At 36.2% G+C, this 21,606-nt stretch overlaps 1 protein-coding gene across 15 annotated transcripts in view; it reads left to right on the top strand.

Moving 5' to 3' along the window:
- usp32 (ubiquitin specific peptidase 32) overlaps positions 1 to 21,606 on the top strand; it is a 92,110-nt gene that overhangs the window by 2,895 nt on the left and 67,609 nt on the right. For all 15 annotated transcript variants that reach the window (XR_012390853.1, XR_012390851.1, XR_012390852.1 and 12 more), the window contains exon 2: positions 13,481 to 13,608. Coding sequence is in view for 4 of the 15 variants with exons in the window: in XM_073923707.1 (XP_073779808.1) it covers positions 13,481 to 13,608 (128 nt within the window). In the remaining 11 variants the exon portion in view is untranslated. The remainder of the gene's footprint in view (positions 1 to 13,480; positions 13,609 to 21,606) is intronic.

Genomic DNA, 21,606 nt, shown 5'->3' with positions numbered 1-21,606 from the left:
ATGTCAGCATACTCTTGAATTCTTCTGCCAGTAGTATTCAGACCTCGTCATAACTGCTCTAGTGACCTGACCACAGATTCGGGTTTCCATACATTGATAATATCCAGGTTAGGTGTCTGACACTGAAATCTGTGTGGCAGTCATGCTGGCAGTCAGACTGGGATCTCTTGATGCTGGTGTGTTTATGTGCGTCTAGTGGTTAGAGCTGATACTGGCACCTGAGATCAAGTGCGTCAGCACTGCTTATCTTTCCCCACCTTGATGAATAAGCAGAATTTAGCTGAGCATTATTTGCATCTTTGTTTCTCTTACCAGGAAACCACAGACCAGGATTTACATTCTGGCCAAATCTATAGCAACTACAGCGGAATTCAGTCGCTTTTTGCCTCTTCGTCTTGTTGACATAATTGCTGACATAATGTTTCACAAGCTAAACATGGTCTCCTGTGAGTCACCCAAGAGTGTTGAATTAAAAAAAAAATAGTGTGTTTTATTCCACAGTATTGTTTGTTCTTGCATGTTGGTGGGGAGAGGGAGTTAGCTGGCCCTGAGCCCGTTAGCAGAGGTAGAATTACCCTAATTGTTCCAGCTGCACCCACACGGTGGTGGCACATTTATTACAGCTTTTTGTGCCATGCTGCCCTACAACCAATGTTGCTGACATCACTTCATTACAATAAGGTAGTGTTGAGGGGGAATGGCGTTCACATCAGCATTTTATTCTTAGTGACATTAATGGCTTGTTCTTGATTGTGTATTGGCTTTTCTTAAATTCTAAATTATGTATGATTGATTATATTGAAATAAAATTAATAGTAGTACTTTTTTTAAATGCACATTTGACACAACTTGAGTTGATAGTAATAATGTTTTGAGCTTGAGATAGGAGATGCTGATGCAAATTGTTCTTTGATGGAACAGATTATTCTTTAATAACAACCTTTCCATATTGTTTTTAATATTTGCAATTAATGATAACCACAGGTATAGGACATACACTTAAAAGTAGCTTAACTTGGTGGTTTTTACAGTGATTATTAGCCTAAACAGTTTACAACAGTAAAACTGCTTAGTAAACAGGTAGGAAAACATTTATTTATTTTTTGCATTTTTGCCTTTATTATGATAGGACTGTTTGTGGATTGGAAGTGAATCTGTAGAGAGAAAAGGCTCAGTCAGTGAGCCAGGACTCTAACCAGGGACACTAGAAGTGCAATATTTGTACATGTCACAGTGGCACCAGTGAAACAAAACATCATTATGTCAAAATCTGGAGCACTTAGAGTGCATACTTCTGCCGAGTTCAGACTGCATGATTTTAGCCATGATTTTTACTCGCTGGTTTTGAGAAATTGTTGACAAATGGCTGAAATTACAGGCAAATCAGTGCTCGTTTACTCGAGCGACAATCACACAGAGCAAATTATCAAAGACGCGATCTGACAGAACGCTGATCGCTGACACCCTTGAGCTATTTGGCATGTTAAATATCTGGAGCTGTTGGCTCTTCAAAATCATGCTGTGTGAAATGTGTTGATTTTAAATAACATCGGCGATTAGTTACAGCCAATGAGAGAGCAGCATGCAGGTCAGTAATAAGTTGGGGGAGGAGTTCCGAAAGTATAACCACAATATTACCATTCCTGGATTCGATGGAAGAAAAAGGCTTCTTTTTGGTCTATTTTGACCCAAGAAATGGTGGTAAATCTAGTGTAAATTTGGCAGGGGCACCTATTTCTGTTTGACGAGCAATACCACAACCGGGTTGAAAAAGAAATTTTGTAGAGAAATTGCTAATACCCTTTAAAAACCAGGTCAGCAAAAGAAGTATATTTTGCTATCCCATTAGAAAATACCCCACTTTCTACCCCACAACCTCTTTTTCATTATGTAGTAAATAACAAAAGATATACTACGTAATTTCTCGCATGTGTTTGGTTGTGGGACGTAGTTTGCAGAACGAGACAAAGTTGTGATTTAAAGTTGCCAGCAATTCATCTAATTGTAATGTCATGCAGTGTGAAACCCTGTGTCGCTGATTCATCTTGCAGAGTAAACACTGCAGTGATGGAATGCTGCTCCAGATAGTCATGCAGTGTGAAACATCTGTGACGCCACTTCTTTGAAAATCGTGCAGTCTGAACTCTGCATTAGGGTGTATACAAATACTCCTTTATTCAAAATAGACCAACTAATAGGTTTTCGAAATGACTTGACTAATCAATTTTAAGAAGCTAGATATAATCAAACTGGTTTTGGGATCACTTGACCTCCAATTTAGGGCATGTTTATGTTCCGTGTTCTTGCATTTACTTCTTCAAAAGGTGGTGCAGTAGTTAGTACTGTCCTCTGACAGCAAGGTGGTCACTGGTTTGAGTACCTGCCGAGCCAGTTCGCAATTCTGTGTGGAGTTTGCATGTTCTTCCCTTGTCTGCGTGGGTTTATTCCGGGTGCTCCGGTTTCCCCCACATTCCAAACACATACGCCATGGAGGAATTGGATAAACTAATTTGGCCGTAGTGTATGTGTGTGAATATGAGAGTGTATGGGTACTTCCTAGTTATGTGCTGCGTAAAACATATGGAATAATTGGCGGTTCATTCCGCTGTTGCAACCCCTGATAAATAAGGGACTAAGCCAAATGAAAAGTATTCTTTTATACAAAAAATACACTTGTTTGTAATTTGCAAGTGGGAATTTTACAGGTACTGTGACAGCTATAAATTCATAAACACATTTCCTGGAAAATGATGATATATTGTGCAACATCTAATTTGTTTATGAGTTCACACAAATCAACATTTGTTTTGATTATTACGTCTTTTTGTAGAATAGTAAGCAGGTTTCCGAATGTACATGTAAGCATACATGATACATACAAACATTATGAAACATAACAAAAGGGATGTTTGCTTTCATTAATAATATTACAGCTGTGTCATTCTTTAAAAAAGGTCTTGGAATCATGAGCATGAAATTTACAGTTCACTCCAATGCTTATCCTCAAAGATTTTTCAGTGGCTTTCCTCCAAGATGAACATTCAATACTATTCTGTATTATAAACCCTGTCGCCTGGTGCCCACAGACATTGTTCCCGGTCATACGGTGAACCCAGGCAGTCCCCTGTCAGCATGACTGAGCGAGAGTCCTCTGAGATTCCAGGCCATCGAATCCATCTGAGATAATTAAATGTCGTCTTCAGGAATTCATGTTTATTTATACTGTTTACCTATAATGGTCAAGCGTCTCATTTGTACTCTGCTCGTCCTTGGAGTCTCGTGCCTAGAATGTAAGGTTGCCACCACCTACAGACCTACATTGAAAAAGCTTGCGGAGAACTCAAAGTAGGTCATGTTTCTGGGTAGAAACGCAGTGAAATGAGTTTTACTGTATGATCCAGTGTATCCTGCAGGCTTCCATCAGTAACTCAGAGCGTTATGGATCTGACTGTCTCTGCTCTGAGGGGAAGCGCTCTGACTGGACGAGGAAAGGGAAAATCAAAGCGGCTGTGAATGCTTTAGCAGTCTGTCGCTGTGCTATTTCAAAGAGGAGACCTGTCACTGAATTCCCCCAGGCAAGACGATATTTGCATTTCCTCGTTTCTTTTTCATCTCGTTAACATGAATCTGTTCCTCTCTGTTGGAAAAAGGTTTGCGTGTCTTAGAGTTTTCTGTTTAGAGATTATTTTGGAAATATTTATTATACGCAGTAATGCAGTCAGGTTGATAGTAAAAACAGGGAGTGTTATTGGAAAATAATTGAGGTCATTATAGCAGAGAATATAGGTTAATTTGCTTCAGTGCTGTACTGTGATAACTTGAACTGGTCCATAAAAAGTAGAACTTTAACTAGCAGTTCCAAAGTATATTTTCATATACCAGTGGACTCATTTTTCTTATCATTTCTTTTATATTATTATTATTATTTATATATTTTATTGTTTTTTTTTATAATTTAGGAAGTGTTTGGAAAATTGTTTGCCTAATTCCAAATTTTTTTTTTCTTCATTTTATTTATGAAGTGTTTGGAAAATTGTTTACTTAATTCCAGTTTCATCTTTTTATTTATTTTGTTTTATTTTATTTTATTTTATTTTATTTTATTTTATAGAGGTGTGAACCTACACTGATCTCACAGTTTGGTTCGTTATGGTTATCGTGCCATCAATTCGGTGCATCACGATGCATTGATGATGTTTTCCATACACAATTTGATATTTTACTTTACAACACAACAATTCTTGTATTAAAAAGTCACGTGATGTCATTTTCATCTGCTTATCTGATGCTGGGTCGGAGGGGCAGCAGTCTTAGGAGAGAACTCCAGACTTCCCTCTCCCCAGACACTTGCTCCAGCTCCTCCAGTGGGATACCGAGGCGTTCCCAGGCCAGCCGAGAGACATAGTCCCTCCAGTGTGTCCTGGGTCTTCCCCGAGGCCTCCACTCGGTGGGACATGCCTGGAACACCTCCCTAGGAAGGCTTCCAGGAGGCATCCGAACAGATGCCAGAGCCACCTCAGCTGACTTCTCTCGATGTGGAGGAGCAGTGGTTCTACTCCGAGCTCCTCCCGGGTGACAGAACTCCTCACCCTATCTATAAGGGTTAACCCTGCCACCTTGTGAAGGAAACTCATTTCAACCGCTTGTATCCGAGATCTTGTCCTTTCGGTTATGACCCAAAGGTCATGACCATAGGTGAGAGTAGGAATGTAGATTGACCGGTAAATCGAAAGCTTTGCCTTTTGGCTCAGCTCCTACTTTACCACAATGGACCAGTACATTGACCGCATTACTGCTGCCGCTGCACCGATCTGCCTGTCTCATGCTCCATCCTTCCCTCACTCATGAACAAAATCCTAAGATACTCCTCCACCTGGGGTAAAGACTTTCCTCCAACCTGGAGATGGCAAACCATCTTTTTCTGGTGGAGCACCATCAGCATTTATAGCAAATAAACAAATGTTAATATCCCGCTCGCTTTATGAGCCCTGCCGAGCGAGTTCTTACACCCCTATGATTGATCATGCGCTCAACAGAAAGAGCTTCGATTGGCTCTAACGCCCTGTAGTTGTTCACCGATGAGTGACGATGATAAACGACGGCGGGAATCACAGCTGATCCATCATAGATGCAGTGGAGAAAACTCTCTGCAGACACGCTTGTGTCTGTGTCCAAAGGCAACTCTGAAAAAGTCGAGAGGAGAGGAAAAGTCAAAAGGGCCAAAGTGAGAGAGAGAAATGGAGTTTACTTTCATTTACTTTTTAGCAAACACATACACAGTGAATTGGGGAGAGTTTCTGCGTTTAGTAGCTGGAGTGTGGTTGCACCCAAACTCTGGAACTCTCTACCACGCTCACTCCGTTCTGCTAGTAATATCTCTGAATTCAAATCCCTACCTAAAACTCACTTATTTTCTGAATGCTTCACTTCTGATCGGCCAAACTGACCACTTTATCCGATCCACCTGCACTCTGCTTATTCGTCTCTTAGGTCTTGTTTTTGTATTTCCAGTTTGTTATATTTAACTTCCTGTATGTTTGTGTTTCTTTTATCTGCTTGTACTATCTCTTTTTGTCGCATTCTTTGTAAAGTGTCTTTGAGCTCTGAAAAGGCGCTATATAAATAAAAATTATTATTATTATTATTATTTTAATTACTCGTAATCGCCTCCCTCACCATAGTAAGCTACCGTGATATAGTGCATATGAGATAAACAACATCAGTACATAATAACCGAATATCATCTATTAATGAACCAATGCCGAATTGTTCGCGTTTACATCGTGGTGCACCGAAGAAACATTTTAATTTTGACACCCCTATTATTTCATTTCATTTTATTTAATTGTATTTTATTTTATTTATGAAGTGTTTGGAAAATTGTTTACCTAATTCCAAAGTTTCATTTGGGTTAGTCCCTTTATTAATCAGGGGTCGCCACAGCAGATTGTACTGCAAACTTATCCAACCCATGTTTCACACAGTGGATGTCCTTACAGTCGCAACCCAGCACTGGGAAACATTCATCAAACATTAGCTTATTCAAATCACCTATACCACATGTCTTTGGACTGTGTAATGAAACTGGAGCAAGCGGAGGAAACCCACGCAAACACGGGGAGAACATGCAAACTCCACAAAGAAATGACAACTGACATATTCAGGGCTTGAACTAGTGGCCTTCTTGCTGTGACGCAACAGTGCTACCCACCGCACCACTGTGTCAGCCTTTTTATTTTATTTAATTTCATTACATTTCATTTCATTTTATTTTATGAAGTGTTTGGAAAATTGGTTATCTAAATTTTAAAGTTTTATTTAAATATTATTTTAATATATTTTAAATACTGCCCAGTTTTGCCTTGTAAGGACCTCAAAAACTGGTCAAGCATTTTTCCTGCACATGTACAGCATATTTCTGCTGCATAAAACATTTTCATTGTCATCACCTTTTCACTGGAACATCTGGTGCCATGATTGTGTTTATGAATTTAGTATGTTGTTTACCTCATTTATTGACTTTCACCTGCAGAAAATTATACAGAATAACCATACTACATCCAGGTCTATTAAAATGCCCGGGGAGAGCCTGCAGGCATATATTAGCACACATCTGCTGACCTGTCGACTTTGAAGCATCTCAAATGGAGCGGTGTGCTTGACAGTATGAGTATTCTGCATCACAAGAAAGCACATTGACCAACCTCAACCTTTCCCCTTGTAGAGTATTTTGATCTATAGGTTTTGACCGGGGTGAGTAGATGTCATTTGTGGATTTAAAGGTTCTCTAATGCTTTGTTAAAAAAAAAAAAAAAGTCTTTAGTCCTGAGGAGTTTTTATGACCCTCCGAGCTCTAAACTGTTTTCTCAGGCAATCCTTTAGGGTTCTCTCCCTGTGTCACTTCCTGGAGTATTTCCTTTCATGATATCTTCATATCACAAAATACTCATTTCTTCCTGGTATTATAAATTGTGACAAGACTGTTGAGTAAATATGCTTGCTTGGTGGTAGAGTGATGTAGAGTGCTAAGGTCAGATTCTAGAATTAAACCTCCATTAATTTTTTTCATAGGGAAATTGATTTTGAACAATTGCCGTTTAAAAACAGAACAGAGGGTGTAATTGATTGTATATAAGTTATATATAAGTTGTATATAAGTACAACTGTCTTAATTTTTTTCACAATTTTTTCAAATTTTTTTTTATCAATAATGTTTAATAAAAGAATTTGTTTAGAAAATCTTCATTACATATCATCACACAGTTGAAAAAGTCATACTAATCAGAGATTTGCAGTGTGCAAAATGCAAAATGAGTTTGTTTGTTTGTTTGTTTGTTTGTTTTTTGTAGCTCTGGGCACTTCCATAAAGCACCACAGATGACGCAACAGAGTCACACTCACTATTATAACTATAGACATGTTTATTGTATTTCAAGATATTATTGAAGTTAATGTTTTTATAGATATAACTAACAACTTATTTACTTATATGTTTTTATATTACTCCATATTGTTTAATTCAGTAGTTTCATTTCCAAAGCTTTGTTATTTTATTTTACTTAACTGATATCTCTTTTTTTTATAATAGTAGTAATAAATAACAATAATAAGAAGAATACAGCTTTAAGTACCTGACAGATATGATACTTACCATTTCAATAATTTTTTTTTATCCTGATTATAGTGTGACAATATCACAACATCTAAACTATCCACAAGTATTGCTTGTCAGCTACCCTTTCACAGTAGGATATAAACAATGCTACTTTTCAATAACTCATTGAAAGAACTTGTTTAAGTTTAGCACTTAAAAAAAAAAAGTTGTGATTTTGTGAGTTGTTAGTATAATTATGTTTTTTTTGTGATTTAATGTGTACCTGCAATAGCCACATCACAAGATTAGATTGTTTATTAAAGATTAAAAGATTTTATGAAATTGTATTTTGTATTATTAAATAAAATTATTTATACAATGATGACCATGTTATTTTACATTTGATTGCAGTTGAATATATTGTTAGCTTCACACCAAAATCTTAATGCACTGTTTATTTTATTTTTATATTCTTTTATTTTTGCAAATTTCGATTTTAAAAATGCTTAATCACCCCAGTCAAATTACATTCTTGAAATCTTTCCCAATAGAGCTATTTAAATCATCTACTGTAGTGAATTTAGATTTATATCACAATATATCGCAAGAAAACAAAATATTGCAATGTCAGATTTTTCCAATATTGTGCAGCCCTAATTTATTGCAAAAAGGATTCCTAAATATCCTGAGGCCGACAATTTTATCACAGAGATGAAAGTTCTCGTTTGAACCTATTTTTGGAAGCTTAGCATTGTATGTGGTGAATGTGATTTACAATATTCGTATTTCTCTCTAGATCTTCAGTACAGCACATAAAGCGTTCTAATAAGCACTGTTCCAGCTCAAAGTATCACTTTAGTGCTGAAATTGTACTTTCACTAGATTGCATGCGAGGTCTGTCTGTTGTAATAAATTTTAGTATCAGTGAAGTCACATCACGCACAACATGCAACATATACTGAGCACTGACAAACAGTCAGAATTAACCATTGACTAAACATTGTTTAGACTTGACATACCAAGCTGACAGTCAGTTGTCATTGAATGTTTCTCTTTTTAGGTATTTGATGTTACACACACACAGAAAAAAAATATTTCTTGGTGTAATTTAATTGAATTATGCACACATTTCCACTCATTTAAATTGCCATAATTTAACCTGTTTTAGTCAAATGAAACCTAAAGCAAAATTAATTTTGAACCAATGACGTCAAATTCATTTTATTTGAGTTACATTGTGACTTAAAGTTGCCTGGAACACATCTTTCACTTGTGGAGGCAATTCATCTCAAACATTTAATTTTGACAACCAAAGTTTTCTGTTATTTATTGCAGTCCAGACTCCTTTAATGCTTACTGTTGACTAAGACTGACCTCAGAACTAGCATTAGCACAGTTATGTCCCACTGAGTGAAGCAACAAACATTAATGGTGTTAATAAAGCTGCCACCACCCAAAACATGAATGCTACTCTTCTGCAAGGCAGTAACCCCAACATTCTTCTAAATCTTCAAACTACATAAAGGGTAAACGTTAACAAGTCTTTCTCGTAACTTAAATCACCTCAGATTACTTTTATTGTCACATTTTCCTCTCTTAAGGCAATTCCAAGCAAAACTACACATCCATTACACAGGAAGTTAAACCAACACAATTGCTTCATGTTGTCCCAACACAAAATGATTAAATTCATTAAAATGTTTCTTTACACACTAAAAAAAGATTCATTGGATTTACTCATTTTTAAGGTAAGTGGTTGCAAACAATTTAATTGGGCTGAATTTAAACAAACTAATAAATTTAGTAATGTTCAACTTTATTTGTATGTTTAAATTCAGCCCATATAGTGGGTTTCACTCTCCTTATAAATAATTTAGTAAATCCAATGATTAAACACAAATTGTCCCAAAAATAACTAGTTTGAACAAGAAGCAAAAATGTCTTACCATTTATTTATTTTTAACAAATATTTTATTATTAGTACTTAGACTTCTTTGGGGTCTTCTTGGTCAGTTGAACATGTTAAATCAGTATGAACGATGAGGAAATGATGAGAGTTCTGATTGGCTGTTAATTTTAACAAATCAGTGAAAGTGTTTGCTTTGGTTATGGTTTGTCCATTTGCAACACTATTTTTAATTTTCCTTTAAAGTTTTACAGAAATAGATTAGGTTGACCCTTCAGTCAACTTTCATCACCATTAGTGCTCCTGTGACTTGATGTTTCTGAAATGCAAAAACTTCTTTATTTCAGAAGATCAAAATAAAACCAAGCCATTAACTTTCAATTTTAGATTTTAACTTGATGGTCTAGAATAGATTATCTTATGAACCTTTTAGTGAATCAGAAACAGTGTAACCAGTGTAGTTCAAACAAATGATTCTTTTGAGTCGAGTAATAAGCATCAATCAGTATAACAAATCAATCACTAAATGATCTCACCGGATCAGTCATAAAAGCAGCACCTGACTCACTTAATGAACTCCAAGTTACCATAACATTCAGTGAAATCTATTTTTGTGCATTTAATAGAAGTGAATTGAAATCAGCGTGCTTTACTGTTTGCTTATGCCTTATTGCGAACTATATTTAGAAGAAATGATTTTTAGTCAAAATATACATTGATATATTTATTTTTATATATATTTTTTCCTTTTTCAAAACAGTTCAGAAAGAAACAAGCAAAACAATACCAACAAAAAACATTTTTAAAGGAACATGGAAACACAAAGACATGCAATACAAGTGTCAAAGGTCACCAAGTACAATCTTATTTACATTTGCATTTATGGTTAGTAAAATATGGTTGCTATAGAATTTTGTTAAGAGTTACGTATGAAACATCAACAGGCTCCAGATATATGTAAAATAAAAGTACCACAAAATAGTTAAAACATTAAATTTCCTCTCTTTACCCCAGTATTTAATAGGCTTGTTGTCTCAAGGAAAATGTCAGTACTTCTATATCATGCACCTCTTTTACAATATCATGCAGTTCACCTACAGACAGAGGATCTTCCTTGAGCCATTTCTTTGTAATTGCCTTTTTGCTAGTTGTTGGTAGTATATTAGGAAGATATGCATAATTTTTTTTGTTGGTATTTTTGAAGAGTAAATTCCCAGGATTAGTTTTAAAATTATATTAGATTCAATCCCATTATCGCAATAATCTCTTTATTCAAATCTTGACAATAGGTGTGTATAATATTAAAATCCCAAAATATGTGGAAATGATCAGCCAATACTTTTCCACATTTTCCCCAGCATTCATAATTTTTTTGATCTATAGTTTAAAGGAAATTTATTTTAAGTGTCATAAAGAACCTGATTACATTTTTCCAAATAAATTCTCTCCATGAATCTGAAATAATTGTGATCATCTGTGTTTCCACAAATAGTTAACCATACTTATTTGTTATAATTATATTGGCTTCCTTTTCCCATTTCTATTTTATATACATTGTTGACTGTTTCTTTGTTAATGTCAGACAGGAATAAATTCTTGATAGTAGTTTCTTATTAACTTTCTTTTTGTAAGTATTTATAAATACCTTTACTACCATACATTGAAATTTTGGAAATATATCAAATGTCAGGAAAGCATCAGACTCCGTAATAAGTTCATCAGTGCTCAAATGACTGTCACCCAAAATGACTGATTAGAGCACAGCTGTTTGGCTTCAATGATACACTTACACATGTTATTACAAGCATTTATCATATTACAAGCGAGTGGCATTTGTTGCATGCTTTAATTGTGAATGTACTATGTGCGGCATAAAATCAAGCATTTCTAAGTCTACTTGGATGTCTATGTAAGTGGTGTTGCGAAGTCAAAGTCCACTCCGTTCTTTCTGAAAAACATTTCTGGAAATCTGTTTGCAGAGAGCATGGTGTCTTGGCCCTGACCCTGTTATGGATGGGTCAAACAGAACAGTGCTGTGGTTTATGAGCAGGTCTGTGATGTATTGTGCTAGGCAGTACAAGGCTATGAGTTGAAAGAACGAAGCAGCAGTGGCCTCCTGTAAGTGTCCGGGTTGAATACAGGCTGCAGAGGCAGCCATGTTTAAATGGGATGAGTGCGTGTACAGTATGTGTGTGTGAGAGAGAGAGACGAAGGAGTATTGGCTGTAGTCCCTTTCTGCTATCATAACTCAACATGCTCTAAGCTACAGAAGAGAGTATGTGCGAAGATGGCCATGACTTTGACTTGTAAGAAGGTTGCTTGAGAGTCAGAGATGCCTTTCTCAGGCCTAAGGTCTGTTAGTACCAAATGTGAATTTTGTTGGCAGGATAAAAAACTAAATGAAATGATGAACTGCTTCATTGCTCAGGGTTTGTAGAGGAGTACAAAGAGCCTCATGCACCTAGAGATTCAGGTGTCAATCTGGCATTATATAAGCCCCTTTCACACAGTGATACCGGTAAATATCTGGAAAATTTCCGGAACGACTTTACCGGTATATTAAAAAAAGCGCTGTTCACACAGGCGAGAATCTGAAATAATTGTGATCATCTGTGTTTCCACAAATAGTTAACCATACTTATTTGTTATAATTATATTGGCTTCCTTTTCCCATTTCTATTTTATATACATTGTTACGGAAATTTTCCGGAAAAGAGCATTCACACATCCATTCCAAAATACCGGTAAATTCTGACATCATTCACCACAAATGAGCTTTTATACGGCTGCGCTTGTATTTGTAAACATTTGACTAAATTACAAACTCTGTGCATGATCAATATTGTGAACAACTTTCGCAGGATCACTTTCGCATGTCGAGATGTTCATAATATGTGCGTGTGCAGGCGCTCACAGGCACACGCAAAGCTTGAAGGTAAACAAACAACGGCTTATCATAAGCATCTCATCAATGATTATTTACACAGTTGGCATAAAGAAGAACATATAAACGTGATCTGACTAACTTCTAGCAGCTAAATGTGTCTGGAAAAATATTCAAAGGTTTTTATTCTCACAAACCGCGCGGACGTAAATGCGTCTGACTGTTGTGATTGGCTAAAGCAGACGTCTTACGTCAGCACGTTCTAGATGTGCACGCGCTTATTATGGTAATCTTCCTTCTGCATTCACACAGCGCAGCATTCCGGCAAATTGCCGGTAATGTTACAACTTCTCTTTCCGGAAAATAGCCAGAACGAATTTACCGGTATTTTCAAAAAGGACCTGTTCACACATACAACCTTTCCGGAAAATTGCCGGCAATTTTCTGGAAAGGTCTGTATGTGTGAAAGGGGCTATAGTCATATATTACTGACTTTATTTATGGCTATGTATGAATTACATTTCACAATAGACCAATTTACAAACACCGATCATAGTCCTGAAAATGTAGCCATCAGAGGAGTAGTCTCCATGGGAAAAGAACATGCTTAACTGTCGCCAACACGATGGAAGTCCTATCTCTGATATCATCCAAACACATTTTTAATATGCAATATCCTTATAAATAAACTGCGTATTTGCTATTAAAACAACTAAAATCTCGCCTATGAAGTCTCAAAAATACAACAGCTGCAGTGTTTGTCAAACTATAGTGAGTTTAGTCCTTGCTGTGATGCACATGGGTGAAAAGGCTGGAACAGTGCTGATACTTGAAGAATATCGCACGACTATCGGATTAAAATGATTATATTATCTTTCTAAAATATTCCAATGAAAGATATTTTAAATTGAATAAATTTTCTAAATTCGTACCTGTCAGAGAAAAAGACATTTTTGACTTGTTTTTGAACATTTATCGTCATTCAGTAGCAGATGCAAGCCTGTGTTAAGTACATATATAATGATGTGTAATGTATAATATACATGTATAATAATGAACCTCCTTTTTAAATTAGTTTTGTTCATTCTTTTCACAGTTACCGATGTGGAGCTCAAACGTCTGCGAGATGCCTTTAAGAGGACCAGTGGCCTGTCAGTGTATATGACCCAGCAATGCTTCTTCAGAGAAGTCCTGGGCGACGGAGTGCCACCAAAGGTTGCAGAAGTGAGTTCAACGTGATCATCATCACAACACCTCACAGCACCATGATCTATCTCCATCCTCCTACCGGTTGTTTTAGTGCTGCTTTTTCATGTGTTACAGCTCTCTGATTGATTGGTCGGTTCCCCTGGTATATTTCTGGCATGCCACAAATAGAAACCATTCATTTTGCAGCCTGTTTACTGTATCTCAGATGAATCTAGATAATATTTTATGCTCAGACTACATACTTTAGTATGCAGAGACAAAAAATAAATATATATATATATATATATATATATATATATATATATATATATATATATATATATATATATATATATATATATATATATATATATATATATATATATTTATTTATCTGATTGTCACAGCAGTCGTTATAAACTTAGAGTGTAAAAGTTACAGCATGCAGTTCCCTACTGTATATTTGCTGCTCTTTTGCATTGATGCTGTTTCACTAAACTATTTCCCTATTCATGCGTAGTTCTGTTTTGGTTTTCTGATGCTCTAGATACCCACAGTCATGTGGTTGCCAGTTGTAACCTAGTGAAGCACTAACTGGAAGAGTGGTGCTTGATGTTTAAACGCACTCACACATCATCATTTGACATTTAAAGACTTCTCTATGACCTAACCACTGTAACCAGCTCTCTACCTGCCTCCTGTATCTATAAAAGCAGTCCTCTGCGAGACGAATCATACAAAGATCCCCCTCTATTTTAGCAGAAACCTATCTGGACCAGACTTTTACTTGTTGTCATAGGAACTAGTATTTGGAGACCAGCCTGGCTAGTTATTTTCGGCTTGTTACTGTGTGGCTCTCAGCCAAGTTTTATTGTGAATAATGTATCCGATCAATACTTTGAGATAGCTTTATAATGGGGCATATCTCTTTGACATTTTAGGGTCAATTAAAAGAACTCCTTAAAAGCAATGGAGTTCTTTTACAGGAGTTGACTGTAAAGTCATGAATCTGTCTTCAGGTATTGTTTATATGAACTTTCAGTCATGGCAGCAGTCCAGCGAAATTCTTTCAGCAGCATAAAACTGCCACTCATTCAAGGAATGCAGAAAGAGAGAGAGAGAAATTGCGATGTATTTTTAGCTCTTTTCCCACAACCTTGCACTGCGACTGATCCTGATTCTTGCCAAGCATCTTGTGATGCTTTTATGGAGTGGATCTGCTGAGGTGCTTCTTTCTCAGCACGCCACACACATATATCTATCACTTAGCTCTCTGTGCTGGTTAACCAGGGCTACAGACTGCAACTAAGTGGTTGCATTGTTTGACCTTTCTTTCTTGCATGCACAACTACACTTTGTTAGAGGTTGTGCTGGTGCCACCGCCAATTTGTCTGGTAAGTGCTGCTATTTCTGTTGCATATTAGATACATCAGAAGTCAAATGCAACAAAAGCAGAATTAAATCATTTACAAAATGAGCGCAGATCAAGCTGGAAACATGTGCATTTAATTAAAGACTGACCTGTATTTATCTTAGATCGAATGAGCAGCTATTTTGAGTATAGCAATCCATAAATCACCATGATGTATGAGTGATTTTTGGAATGTTAACAGAATATGCAGATATAGTAAAAAATGTTTCCATTGGCCTCAGCGTAATATGGAAAGTTATTCTTTTTTTTAAAGATAATTTGTGGATTATGCACCCTCTGTAACATACGTGCAAGGAATGCTACGCCAGCATCACATAAGCAGTGTGTTCACTTTAGATTTGAACTTGTGCCTGTTTGGTGATTGTGATTCAATGATTCTGACTGCCAGCTTTAACATTATGCGAGTACAGAATCAGATGTCCTGCATGGGGCACCTGTCCATCACATCCTAAAGCTGCGGTAACACTAGACTTTTCTCCCAATAGACTTCCATTCATACACGTGAATGCGTCAGACTGGAAACGCAAGTTCATGCGTCAAGTTTCACAGTTCACTGCGGTGCAAAGTTCAAGCTTGGTGAACTCTGACCTGTGAAATCGCATTACTTGCCTGCATGAGACTTGACTGATGATATCAAAACATGACCTCTCTGGAAAGAAAAAAAAATAGAGCAATCTCTCGCTTTTTTTTAAATGTCTAATCATCTTGTTTAATACCGCCCCTTTTCGCAGCGTTGTATGACAGAATTTCACATGCTCAAACTCTAGTGTGACCGCAGCTTAATTCCTCTGCACAATAAGAAATTAAATTTGTTCGAGGCAGTCTGGTATTTGAAGACTAACAAAGTGAAAGTTACTTCTGTTTATGAATAAATTTACATTTTGCATTTAAATAATTAGCAAACACTTTTATTCAAAGTCGCTTACAAGTAAGCATAAAGTATAATCAGAAAAGTAAATAAATAATCAGAAAATAGCAGTATACGAATCCTATGAAGTCTTACGCCGAGTTCAGACTGCGTGGTTTTAGCCCTGATTTTGACTCGCCGAGAGGTTTTGAGAAATTGCAGACAAATGCCTGAAATCACAGGCAAATCGCTGCTCATTTATACAAGTAACAATCACACAGTGTGAACTATCAAAGACACGATCTGAGAGAATCGCGATGAGTCGTGACACCCATGAGATATTTGGCATGCTAAATATCTGGAGCTGTCTGCGATTCAAATTATGCCATGTGGAATGTGTTCTGATTCAAAATAACATCGACGATTAGCTACAGCCAATTAGAGAGCAGCATCTACTTTTGTGGGTATCTGCACGTCAGTGGGAGGTTGGGGAGAAGTTAAATTATTTTAGGTCTATTTGGATCCAAGAATTGGAGGGAAAACTAGTGTAAATTTGGCAGAAGCGCCTGTGCCTTTTTGACGTGTCGTCTGACCAATACCACAAATGGGTCAAAAAGGAAAAAAGTTGAGGAGAAATTGCTATTTCCCTCCAATAAGGCCAGGTTAGCAAAATAAGTACATTTTGTACCCCTCTAAAGGTTTTTTCTCATAATGTACTTAATAAAAATTTATAAACTATGAGACCTTACGATATTTATATGTAATTACTCACGTGCGTTTTGTGGACTGAGACAAAGTTGTCAGCGATTCTCCTTTTGTAATGTCAAGCAGTGTGAAACCCTCTGTCTACGATCCATCTTACATTGAACACACAGCGCACTAGCCTAGATAGTCATGCAATGTGAAAATATTTTTGACAGGACAACTTTGAAAATCGTGCAGTCTGAACTCGGCATCAAGCATACAACAGGGTGGTTTGTCGAGCCCACTCACCTGCGTGAAGCACCAGAAGAATTGCACAATGTTAATAAGAAATGGTCTGGTGCATATGAAGGGGCAATAGTGTGTCACCTACAGATGGTTTATCAAGCCCACTCACCTGCATAAAGCATATCCAGACGTAATTGATAAAGTCAGTGTTGTGTATCAAGGAAATTACCATGGATTCACTCTTTTTATGCTAACTATAACTGTTATTGTATACTAATTGTTATTTATCTTTATGAATGGAGACATGCATTAAACGTATTACAGAAGAAGTGAAAGGCAGTTATATAATGTAATTTCCATTAGGATTTTTAATACTATTTTTTAATGAATACAGTTTGTTTGCAAAACCATAAAATTTTTACTCTTTTTATTTATTTAAATAGTAAAAAAACATACATTCACTAATCAACATTACTAACAACACAATATACATATAAACATAGTGCTTTAACATTGTGTACATATAAACAAAGACAAAAAATGAAGACAACATCAGTACAATACAAGTAAAACCTGACAGCATCAGCATCATTTTGTCCACTTTAAAAGTAATTTAGTCTGCACCAATAGCCGAGTAGTTAGTGCTCTGAGGTACTCACGGCATCCCGAGTTCAATTCCCGGCTTGAGATCCTTTGCCGACCCTTCTCCTATCTCTGCTCCCCACACTTTCCTGTCTGTAAATCTCTACTGTCCTATCACTATAAAGGTGAAAACCCCTAAAAAAAATATTATACAAAAATTGAAGTGATTTATGAAAGTAGGCCAAATGGCAGTGAACTTGGACCCAGAACCATTTAAATTAAGTACAATTTTTTTCCAAACTAAGCAAATGCAACACATCATTTGCCCACTTTTCAAAAGATGAGGGAAATGATTGTTTCTAATTGATTAGAATCAAGCATCTTGCCAAAAGAGTGACGGCAATGCAGTCCAATTGACTTTTTGACAAATTCTTATTTTCGTAAGCAATATCAAAGACAGCAGTTAAGAGGTTTGCACAAACATCTTTACCATATATTTTAGAGTAAGATCAAAATATTTGACCAATATACAAATAATCTGGGACATAACCAAAACATATGGGCTAATGTAGCAGGGGACTGCTTGCATCTTGTACAGATGTGGTCAACAGAGGAGGAATACATCCTTGCCGGCTTGGCCTTGGAAAGCCGAAGTCTATATACTACTTTAAATTGAATAAGGCTATGTCTAGCACAAATAGAAGATCTATAGATTCTATATATAGCCTCATTCTAGTCCTCGTCTGTCAAACTGATATTAAGGTCTAGTTGCCAGGAGTCACGTGTAGATATTTTTTGCAATGTTTTCAGGGGAATAAAAATGAATTTTTATATAAGTGAAAATAAATGTGTGTATACCCATCTAAAGCATATCTGCTATTGTCATCTTGATCTAAAGTCAGATGTGCAAGAGGAAAAATGTAGAAATATGTATTTAGGCTAGGCCATACCCCACTCTTAACCAGTGCTATAAAATCAAATACTGGACACTATCTGTAGAACTCTCTGGCACAGGTCCTGGATCTTTCAAATATTACCTGGAAAACCTATTCACTGGCCATTGATTAGATGAAAGTTATGATTTCCCTCACAGATTCAACGTTTAAATTCCTGTACTCCACCCTATCTTGATGCACCTCAGAGTCGATATATTATTCACTTAACCTACATGCACCAGCATGAGCGTGCGGATGGCAGGTAGTCAGTGTCTGCGTCCCTTGGATGATTAATGTACGGCCTGCAGGGTGCAGATGACATCTCAGGCTGCGTCCATCATGAGGAGGAACCCCGAGCCCCCAGCTGCTCATTTCATTGCTGTGATAAGTGGATCAGTTCCCCTGAAGTCAGCCCACAGCCAGCCAGCCAACACCTCACACTGATCTTTAGCACCCGCTCTCATTAAATCCCTTGCCGCATCGCACATTTCCCCCTTTTTTCCTCCCACTTCCTGTCTGTGCACGTGTCAGCCTCTGGAATGCTCTAGTTGATCATTACCTCCACCTCACTGTTTGCTTTACATCAAAGGGTGATGATTACACGCTATGAAAGCGTGCTGCATGATTCATTTTGAAAGCTGTTTTCGATATGAATGGCTTTTGTGTTTATGTTATGTATACGTACAATGCAATTCCAGGAACAAATTGATTTAAATGAATAAAGAAAAACATACAACGATCATTTGGCATGCTGTCAGAGCAGCATATGAACCAACTTTATCATCACAGTGATGATATGTGTGTAAACAAACTGCTCGCAAGGAAGCAATGGGTGCACATGTACCAATTTCCACCCAGAAGGACTTTGGAAAAAGCTTGTGAAGTGACAACAGTTGGCTAATAGTGCCCTATGTTAAGCTGGAAGGTTTTTGTGGTAATTTTAGCCTAATGATATTGCAGTACAGTGCTGACAGCTTGTGTGAGGCTGAGTTCTGACTTCCTTTCTGCCCTCTGGACAAAACTGCAGCCGAATCCACTGAGGCCAGAGCTGTGGAGATGGGAGACAACACTGTTCATTAACCAGACCTTAACTTCATTCAGACTCACCACCAGAGTCCAAAATTAACACAGTGCAACACTATATATAGATTTGAGGGTGAATACTTGGTCAGTTGGTTAGTGAATATACTATACATTTGGCTAGGAAACTGGATGGTGCCGATTCATTGTTTATTTTTTTTTATATATAATTTAAATATTGTTTGTTTGTTTTATGATTAAAATATAACTAATCTAAATTTCTGGTGAATACAGAATAACTGGTCAGTAAATTTTTTAGTAAATTTAGCATGGAATTAACAATATCCCTTGCCTAAAAACATTTGTTATAGTGTATATAGTTAGGGCTGCACACATGAAAATATAGAAATGCGCTGCTGATAGCATAGACCACAATGAAAACTTGTTGGGGGCCCCTAAAGATTTATAAAATTTTATAGAGATGCAAATAATAAACATTAATTTATCAATTTCTGACAAAACAAGTGCATAAAAATACTCTGAACACATGAAAATACAGAAATGCACTGCGAATAGCACAAACCACAATGAAAATGTGTCGGGGGACCCCAAAAAGTTTATAGATTGTTTATTAGAAATTATGGAGATGCAAAAAGTAAACATTAATGCATCAATCTCTGGCTAAACATGTGCATAAAAATACTCACAACACATGCAATTATAGAAATACACGGAAATAATACAGACAAGAACGAAAATATGTCGGGGGACCCCAAAAAGTTTAAAGATTGTTTATTAGATTTTATGGAGATGCGCTCCCACTGCCGAATCATGCCAATCGATTTAGCATTATAACATCTTTGCTAAAAGATATTTAGTCATCTGGTGAAATTTCATTCATGTCTCAATATATATCGCAAAGTAAAATAAAAAATTTTAATGTTAGCAATATTTTCCATTATCGTTCAGCACTATTAGTTTTGTTATTTTATTGTTATTTTTTAAAAAATTTTTTACTTAAATTTTTATGTTTTTGTTGATTTTTATTTACATACACATGTGTTGTTAAGCATTTAAGTATATATAAAAGTATTAAGTAGAGCTGGTTGATTAGTACAGAAGTCAATTTTCTTAAATCACCATACAAAATCAATAACTATGTTTCCATCCAAAAATGTAAATTGAATTTATGTGCAAAACTGGAATAATAAAAGATGTGTGAATAAAGCAGCGTTTCCATCCAAAAAGTCAAAGAGAAAAAAAAAATCACTTCCTAATTAATTAATTAACTAATTTTGATGCAGTAGGAGAGGCTGCGTGAAACTTTTCTTTATTTAATAAATGGCTTGCATCTCAGAAGATGATGCCGACATATAATGAACACGTGGTGGTGTTTAAAGGTCTGAGATACACAGCGCAGATGCTCTTGACAGTTCTGGAGGTAATTAATAATATAATAACTCTAATACTGAAATGGTTAAGGCGTTTTAAAAAGTCCAAATAAGCATTTCAGATGTTTTACAATGTGCTCAGCCTGCTGGTTTGTCCATTCACACACATTTTTACCATCAAATGATCTCTTATAACAAAATCACATGACCTTTTAATGCGCACACTGGAATTTATTCAATAAACTGTTTGTTTCATAGTTTTTGCACTCATTTTCTTAAAAAAATGTCCTACGCAGTCAGTTATGCGCATACATTTTTATGCGCATTTTCAACATTTATGCGCATCTTGCCATTTTCATCTACCTATTTTTTTATCCGCATAGCCAAAATGTGCATAATAATAGGTAGATGAAAACATAGCTAATGTATGTTGTAATATAATTATATATTAATTATATTTTACCAATAATGATTTAAAAAAACTTTTAATATTCTTGTTGGATGTTGAGAATGGACTTATGTTTAGGTAAATAAACATTTACTGATTTATTTGCTTACTTGCTTCCCCAAATTCTTTTCAATTTTTAAAAATGTTACTTAATAGCTAACAAGTATGAATTTTCAATCCTGCTCAGCAGCAAAGCTTTCCTCTGGTCTTGTTTGTGCTTGACATTTACAGTTTGACAAAAGACTGATACCACAGAAGCAGGCTATCTGTCAATTTGTTTACATCCCTGCTTTAACACCAGCGCTAATTGCAGGAACTTGACGGTATTCTTGTGTTTTTCTAGTAAATGTTTGTCTTGTAAGCCGCAGAGCTCTAGACTGTGCTGTAGGCTTCTGAAGGCATGAAAATTGTATTTATATGTGGTGTTATGGGTAAGACTTGGTGCCAAG

The sequence above is a fragment of the Danio rerio genome, chromosome 15 (assembly GCF_049306965.1).
Source record: "Danio rerio strain Tuebingen ecotype United States chromosome 15, GRCz12tu, whole genome shotgun sequence".
In the NCBI taxonomy this organism is placed as follows: Eukaryota; Metazoa; Chordata; class Actinopteri; order Cypriniformes; family Danionidae; genus Danio; species Danio rerio.
This window is presented reverse-complemented; position numbering and strand designations above follow the sequence as displayed.